Here is a 9,052-nt window from a genome sequence, read left to right as displayed (position 1 = left end):
TGCGGATTCCTTTTACTGCAAGTGTTCATTCTGCTATTAAGAATTCACAAGAATGTTACACTAAGTATGCTAATAAACAACACAAAGCACATGAGTTTAAGAAAGGTGATTATGTTATGCTTCGAATTGAAAAGCGAAAAATTAAAAGTATTGATACAAATGTTTTTGTAAAGCTTTCTCCTCGTTTTTATGGTTCGTTCAAGATTTTCGCTGTAATAAAGGATGTTTCATTTCATTTAGAATCACCTTCTCATTGGCACATTCACAATGCATTTCACGTTAGTCTTTACAACCCTTTCAAGGATCCCCACCTACACATCACATTTATGAAGATCCACCTTAACTTGTAGATCAAGAAGAGCAACTCATCCTTGACGAATAGTCGATCATGAGACCACCACCACACACACTAGCATGATTTACAAATGTTATCTTTTAGCCACCCTAGAGAAGATGCTAAACGAATGCATTATTTTTTTTTCACACTTTCCAGATCTTCTCCACACTTTTCATCACTCACGGTCTAGTCGATTCTCTATTGAGAAACTGAGGACAATTGTTATCCGTGGTGAGAGGATGTTACAAGTTTGGGCACCCTCCTATTGTATGTGGTTAGTATTACAATTGGGATAGCTTGCATGTAATGGTTAATTGCGGTGCTACCTTTTATTTTTACTAATAGTGAGATTGATGCTCTGTAAATATGAATTTTTGGAACTGAAGAGAAGGCGCCAAATAATATCTCTTTATTTATATTTACATAGTGTTTTAATTATTTTTGCCGATAAGTCAATATGATTTCATTGTATATACCAATTGAGAACTCACCCTATAAGGATCACATAACAAGTGATAACCCACCACTCACGGACTAAAGTGTATAGAGGCCTCAAATACTTGGCACCTAAAATAAGTTTCATAAAAAATTTACTCAACTTCACAAGAGGTGAGGTGCTGGTGGAGTTTTGGGGCTATAATTTTAGACCATTCTCGTGCAATATTCTCCTTTCTTAACTCTTATGCTAAGTTATATGTGTAGAAATTATGTCTACATCTGCTTCTCTTACATGCTTTCTCTATAAAGTGTCTTCTATGTGTGTGTGTGTGTGTGTATGGTGTCCTTGTTTAATTGTGTGTACTTGGGTTTTGGGAGAGATGGTGAGAGGTTGATGGTTGTTTGTGTGAGAAAATTGAATAGTTTAGGCTTCCGTTCTCCCTGTCTCCAAGCAGAGATTGATGTTGTGTAGATTAGAGTTCTGGGAATTGAGGAGAAGGTGCCAATTAAAATCTCTCGTCCATTTATATTTACACAATGTTTTAGTTATTTTTGTCACTAAGCCAATATGGTTTCATTATATATATCTAGTGAGAACTCAACCTATAAAGGTCATGACACTCATGGACTAAAGTGTAAAGAGGGGTCCCAAATACTTTGGCACTCAAAATAGGTTTCATCATAAAATTAAATACTAAATTCCATGCACTTTAAGTCAAAGACCCTTTAAGGGGCCTATGGGAGTAAGTGAACCCAACATTTAACTGTACCACCCAACATTTAATTAAACCAGTGGAGTACCAACTGAAAAAAAAGTCTCATTATTTTTGGCCTGCAGGAAAGGCCTTAGTGTTGAGCGACCTTAGGCGTTCTTTCACGGATGTGCTCCACGTGGACGGCCAGCTATTTTGGAGGTTAGAAAGGCGTGCAAAAACGTGCTTGGAGCCGTCTGCAGTTGCAGTTGCAGTTTCTTGACGAGGACTCTGGAGTCACGAGGGCTTGAGGCGGAACACAGAAGACGCCCTGCTTCATTGGCACGTGCGAACTTCATTGTGCTCAGAAGTTTCAACACCTTGGGTTTGTGCAACCTGTCAAGACGTCGACCCAAGGCTGGTGCGCTTCAGCAATACTCCTTGCGAGCTTGAGCACACCTCGGTTTTCTGCACCTGTCTAGACGTCCACGTGTCATCTTGAGGCTACTGCGCATTAATAAATGTAGCCAGCTTGTGCAGAGTCCAGACGCTCGATTGCCTGCGAGAGAGAGAGAGAGAGAGAGAGAGAGAGAGAGAGAGAGAGAGAGAGAGAGAGAGAGAGAGAGAGAGAGAGAGAGAGAGAGAGAGAGAGAGAGAGAGAGAGACTTGTTGGGTGTACCTCCACCTTACCTTCCTCTTGCAAACTTGCGATCACCTCAAAGAGAGAACTCTCCATAGCTGCCGCTGTCCTGAGGCCTCAAACAGTGCTCGAAAACAACTTTTTTCCAAAAACTTGGCAAACCTACATATGTGAAAGAGCTCATCAAAATCTTTGGTTTTTGAAGGATCACAGTCGAGCAGCCATGTCTCTCATCCCTAACATACGTGAGTTCGTTCTCTCTCTCTCTCTCTCTCTCTCTCTCGCTCTCTCTCTCTCTCTCTCTCTCTCTCTCTCTCTCTCTCTCTCTCTCACACACACACACACACACACACACACACACACACACACACACACTAGATGCAAAGGGAAGGTGTTTGGGCAAGAAGAAGCTATGTGCCGCTTTCACCGAATGGAAAGGGAACCAGCATGTTGCCTTGCGTTTAAAAATTCACGAGAAATTGCTTATCAGGGTCGACACGACGGTCCAAGGGGGTGCAGAGAGAGATATGCATGCATGCCATATATTGTTTTTTGGATCTCCTGGCTTTCTACACAGGTAGTCGATAGCCAGGCTTTAGCAGGCGCATGAGGCAGAGGCTAAAGGAGTCGGTAGCCAGGCTTCAGTAAGTGTAGTTCATCCTTACTAATGTGCATGCATGCACCTCTCTCTCTCTCTCTCTCTCTCTCTCTCTCTCTCTCTCTCTCTCTGTGTGTGCGCGAGCATCCCATCCCTGCCGTCTCTCACTACCCCTACCGTCTCGCTGTTTTCATCACCGTGACAGGTCATGTAGCTGCTGATGTGGCTTTTTGAAGCATTGTTAGGCAATGTAAGCCTTGAAATTTGAATCTGTAAGGAAATTGATTGGTTTTATATAAAGAGGAGCCAGTAGGTGTTAAGAGAATAGAGGTAAATTGACAAAATGTGAAGGTTTTTTCACCAAATTTACATTAATTTTTTCAAAATTCGGTAGGTTTTCTCACCTTCAAATATAAAATTTAGAGGTAATTTGTAGGTGGGATTACACTAAACATAGGTTTCTTTCGAGGACTGCCCCGCGCCATGTATTTTGTTTGTAGGTACTTGCACTGGCTTCTTTACTTGCACATAATATACGTTTCTTTTCAAGGTGTTTCTATTTCATAGGTCAGTGTAATATTTTTTTCCATTCCAATTGCGACTATTTACCTTTCTCCACGGAAGCAAGCTTAAGCTATGGTCTTCTACGAATGGAAACTACCCTTAGACGGGCAAATCAAGCCCATTTAGAATAGGTAAAGATATTTTTATTTTACGTGTAGATGAAGACATGAATTGATATATTACATACAAAAGGCAAAGCTCTTGTTATTTATATATATATATATATATATATATTGTAAACATGTGGATCTAGATGAATGCACAAATTTACACATACATACATACATAAATATGTATGCAAGCATGAACATAATATCCAAAAGCCAATCTAATATAGAAAGAGATAACCATTGTTTAATTGAACACGTTGCATGGATGCACCAAAATTTTATAGTTATGTAGATAGCTCTTGATATATGCATTTGTTTAGTTTATAGTTTTTGTAGAATATATAGAGAAAATCCATGTATTAATTAGTAAAGCAAGAGGCCTTCGCTACCAAGACATAGGTTAAGTGTATACTTGTTTGAGTACAATATCTACATTGGTGGAGTGACATGCTTCAAGTCTCGATAGCTCTCCACACAGTAGCACATCCTCTTCCAATTCCTCTTCACTTCAAGGGGTATCATAAATGTACTACATCGTTGTTTATATCTTGTCTCACAGTTCATCTCGACAAGAGGTATCACAACTATTATCACGGATTATTTATGTCATAGCTTGGATGGGTAGAGCAAGTTCATCAATACGCGTATATAGTCAATTAGAAACCTTTCATATAGTAGAAAAAGCTCATATTTTAGGTTTGTAATGTGGAGCATAAGGGTCTTGCCTCGATTGAATTATCATGAAACTTTACTTCTTTGTTAAGTCAAGTACAAACAACTTGCACCAGACACCTACACACGACCACCTTTGTTGAGATTCTTGATTGTAATTTGGGTTTGGTAATAAAGCAGGAGGCCTTCACTACCAAGAGGCAAGTTGAGTTAGTATCTACATGTATAAGTAGAGATTGAAACCGGCACGCTATTAAGACGAGACACAATTTACCATGAGCACTGGTTTTTGGAAATCCTTTTCCCTCCAAGTGCTCGGGAAAAATCATTTCCTCGAGCATGCAAATTTCTTTCCACTGAGTTTGTCAAGAGGAAATTTTAGGCTCGTCCATTCACTGTTTCTATGATGTTCAACGCATGAGCATGGTGGGAACCCTAGACCACCAACCGTACACTTGTCCACTAGTTTATTACTCCCTTTGAATTTGATGTTTCTTTCATGTGTCCAAATGTGTCAAATCCATTTAATAGATTTGATAGTAGGTTAGCTTTAAGACTCGGTGAACGTTGAGAAAGAGAAGGGAGGTTGTAGTATATAAGTGGTCTTGCTGCTTCAAAAATTAGAATCCTTCCATTGGCACGCCCTCGTGATCCCTCACCTTGTTAAAAGAAAAAGGGAAAAGATGAAATTATGAGGGCGTGGTTTTGGAAAGCGGATTCTCTCTCTACCGACTTATGTGGAGCTCGCTGATTACTGTCTGCTCTGCACCTTGAAGATCAACAATATGTCAGCTGGCAATGATCGCTGGCTGAAGCAGCTTATGTGCGCAAAGTGATGACTGGTAGGATGCGTTCATTCTGCCATTGGACGCATGACTGATCGTCCCATGTGCGCACTACATCTCTCTCTCTCTCTCTGTGCACAATTGCAAATTTTCACTTTTGTCTGTGCCATGGGCATGCGTTGAAGGAAGCAATCACAGATGCCTTCACCGTCTGTGGCAAGAAACATCAGGGAGAGTATTCAAAGAGCTAGTGTAACAAATTGTCGAGTTGCAATGCAAGAGAAAAGTAGCAACTAGGGACCGATCAAAATACATTAAGACTGCAAGGCCGAGCCTTTGTGGAGAAGGGAACGTTTTGGGGACTTGTAAGGGTGAGGTGATGCAAGCAAGAGGAGGTGAGGGCGAGGCAATGAGAGTAGAGAATCTTTGAAGAGCATCTTCCAACTGATACATTTTATTTTAGAGATCCTCTATGTTTCTTAACCAACTCATATAAACCGGAACTCACCGGATGCAACAAACTTTGACACGTGGCACTGGAAAACGAGTCTCCTTAATATATAGTATAGATCCCGAAATTTTTCAATTCTTGTGATAAAAAAAACTTTAAGCGAGAAAATAAGAAAGGCAACTCAATGGTCTGTTTGCCTGCCAGAAAGGACACACTTACCAATTCTCCCCAATTCAAGGTCGAAGTTTGATTTACTAGTGTTACACTAAACCTTGTAAAATTTACCTTTTCTTCATTTTACAATTGTTGCTTATTGTTGCTTCAAATTTTCATCAATGAGCGGTTCAGGTGGGCGCCTTGCAATCCACGTATCAGAGAGCCCATGGGCATCATGGAAAAAAGGAAGGGCCTAAAATAGGTGCTAACTGCTAAGGATACATCCTTCACAGTGTCGAAGAGTACTCCCATGGCGAACCCCCTCGCAGAGCTTCAAGCTCTGATGGACTATAATGTAAGCAGAGTAGGGTCTCGCTCTTTTCGTCCTCTTCCTCCGCCTGCGCAAGATGGAGGCAGCCTTTTATTTCCACCCACAGAGCCCGAGCAAGCTGAACCTGAGGATGTGGGTGTGCTGCCGCAGCCCACTTCCTCGACGACCCCCCTCCATTCCTTTGCCATGCTTTCCCTTGCCTTCGCGCCGGCCTTCTCACCCACCCTTCTCCCCTCCTCTACGCCTACACCGACACGTAATCCTAACCCGTACTCCTCTGTCAAGTCTGCCCTCCCCCCTCCTTCCTTGAAGAAATGTGCCTTGCCCTCTCCCTTCATGCCTGCCATATCTGCTGCAGCGCTTGCAACAGAGACCCCCTTCTTCACGTCCTCTTCCAAGACCAGAAGGAGCTCAACAGCTTTCCCGGACTACCAGCGGCTTCCTGACAAGAGCAATCGCTTTGGCGACCCAAGCAATGGTGCTGCAATGCGGAAAGCTTCCATAGTTTGGTTCAGAAATGACCTTCGCTGCCATGACAATGAAGCTCTTGCTGCTGCAACCAAGGAGTCCGTATCTGTTCTACCTGTCTACTGCTTTGACCCACGGGATTACGGCAAGTCTTCAGCTGGCTTTGACAAGACGGGCCCTTATAGGGCCAAATTTCTTCTAGAATGTGTCTCTAACCTGAGAGAGAACCTCAGAGAGAGGGGATCAGACCTTGTTGTGAGAGTTGGTAAGCCAGAAGAGGTTTTGGTCACTCTAGCTAAGAGCATTGGGGCGGATGCTTTGTATGCTCACCAGGAGGTGTCCTGTGAAGAAGTGGTTTCAGAGAAGAAGGTGTCTTCTGCATTGCAGGAGCAAGGAGTGGATGTGAAATACTTCTGGGGAAGCACTTTGTTCCATGTTGATGACCTGCCATTTAAGCTTGAGGAAATGCCAATAACATACAGTGGGTTCAGAGAGAAGGTTCAAAATGTGAGTGTGAGGCAATCTGAAGAAGCTCCAAAGCGCCTCAAAGGGCTTCCTATTCGAGGAGGTGTGAAACCCGGAGACATTCCTAGCGTTCAAGAGCTAGGCTTGAAACCCATGAGTGGACAGCGTCAGGTACTTTTTGAATTGTACATTGCTTGATTCTCTTGATAGCTGAAATATTTGAGCAAAGTTTATTGCATATACCTGGCGAACACAATTCAGTCCATAAATGCTTTTGTTTTGGGGGATGCGAGGGTCTCGGTGGAATCATTGAATCTCACTTTTCGAGTATTTTTATTTGTTGACAGTTGGTTACTTTCAAAAGGTATGGACCACCCGAGAGGAAATAGAAAGGAGTTAGCTTCTCCTTTCGGCTCTTTTGATCAAGGAGTTGGCTTCTCCTTTCGTATTTCGGCAAAGTAAAATTAGCCATCACACCCAGACCGCACTGTTCTTCCACGGGTGTCTTGATGCACTAAAATTACATACCCAGGCAATCTTATCCAATTAGGAATATTTAGTGGTTGGCACATCCCAATGCAACACAAATGCTCACATATGCATGTTACAAGACATAGAAACATAAAGCCGCCGATGAACACTCCTCCTGCATAACCTTACAAGATATACAACGACTCCCTCATCACTCCTCCCGCATAACCTAAAAAGGTCCGGGCCGGGAGATATAGAGGCTTTTTACAATCAAACGTCCCCCAGACCGTAGCTTGCGTCGTTTGGAGGTACTGAGAGTAATCACTGGTCAGACTTCTTAATACTCTTTCCGTATAATCATCTAGGTCCTGGCCGAGAGTCACAACAATTATTTTACAAGCATACAACCAAACGCTCCCAAAGCATCGGCTTGCGTCGTTCGGAGGTTTTCTTGCATACAACAAAATGCTCCTCAGGCATCGGCCTGCGTCGTTTCGAGGTTCAAACAATACCAAAACAATATTTCTCACTTCTCCACCGGGAGTGAAATCACCAATCAATGAACCCAGTATGAAAACCAGAGTCAAACATTTCAAATCGGCACCAAAAACAGGTTCAAAATAGATACCATCCATTTTAAACAAATTCCAACAGGATCACCATTTCAAACTCAAAAAGCAATCTCGACATCAGTCGAGCTCGAAAAGTCGACCGACTTTCCATTCTGAAACCTGCACCAAAAATTAGGGTTAGGTTCATTCCATAAGGTCATAGCCAAGCACAGCATGGTCCATCGGCTTTGGGACCGACATTGTTTTCTTTGGCGGCGATGGTAGTCTCAAGATAGCAGTCACACTGAACCTCCGTGGTTATCAACGAGAGACACTTGCTGAGGAATGTCGAGGAATTTCAAGTTATAATCTGCTAAGGTTTCCATGGCAAGCATTTCAGGATACCCCACTCTGCTAGAAGTTGCACTCCAAAGGAAGATGTCAGAAACCATATAACGTTGGGCAAAATTTTTCTTGAAAGCTTGCCAAGTACTTGGAGTATGTTGCTTGGTAGCTATCAACATCTGCATGGCACTGCCTCTGAGAAAAACAGCAGCTCGAAATAAATCTTGGATCCTTCTCTTGTAAGCGATCTTTATGGCTTATGCCCTGTAAGACATGAGCGGTGAAGACGGGAGCGCGCTCGAAGTAAGGGTGGGAGTGGCTAGTAAGTTCGGGTTCGCACCACGAAGCTAAAATCTCCACTGGACTTCGGAATCGCTCTGTCAGCTCTTTTGTAGGACCGATATGCTTTCAGAAAAGCACACGCCTGATGCTCTGATATCACTGTCACAAAACGGGCACTACGTGCCGGTAAAAAAAGAACAGACTGAACAGGCTTTTAGCACTTCAATAGCAACGGAACTGAAAGAGAGAGATGACACGCGACATGGAGTGGCGGAATTCCATCCCAGAGAGTATTGGCCCCAAACCTTGGCGCCCCTTTCGGTATTTCTTTATATTGCATCAACACAATACAAGCCGGTACTCCGGACTCTGCACCTTCTCCAGGAAGCATGTAGAGAATGAGCTCATGGCCTCATATTTAAAGGCCCTAGGCCCCAAAAGCAGTTTACAATGAAAAGCCTTCAAACTCAAAAGCATCTAGTCCAAAAGCAATGCCAAAAAAGATGCCAGCTTAAATCACGGAATTCTGTACAGCAGTCAGCACAAACACGGAAATCTGTACAGTTTGTCACGTCATCATGTTAGCGCAATTTTCAGATTTTTCGTACAGCTGCCACATCATCAATTTCTACGCAATTCTTTCTTTGTGTGTGTGGGTCCTGCTTTATTTTAATCCTTTATGTCACTAGGGGCCCC

General features: G+C 42.7%; 1 protein-coding gene across 1 annotated transcript in view; it reads left to right on the top strand.

Moving 5' to 3' along the window:
- Positions 1–5,687: 5,687 nt before the first annotated feature.
- The window catches only part of LOC147449778 (blue-light photoreceptor PHR2-like), a 55,102-nt gene continuing 51,737 nt past the window's right edge, over positions 5,688–9,052 (top strand). The window contains exon 1 of the mRNA XM_086522134.1: positions 5,688–6,878. Within this exon, the coding sequence (XP_086378260.1) occupies positions 5,754–6,878 (1,125 nt within the window). The 5' untranslated portion in view covers positions 5,688–5,753. The remainder of the gene's footprint in view (positions 6,879–9,052) is intronic.

The sequence above is a fragment of the Adiantum capillus-veneris genome, chromosome 10 (genome assembly GCF_014529385.1).
Source record: "Adiantum capillus-veneris isolate H3 chromosome 10, ASM1452938v2, whole genome shotgun sequence".
Taxonomy (NCBI): Eukaryota; Viridiplantae; Streptophyta; class Polypodiopsida; order Polypodiales; family Pteridaceae; genus Adiantum; species Adiantum capillus-veneris.
This window is presented reverse-complemented; position numbering and strand designations above follow the sequence as displayed.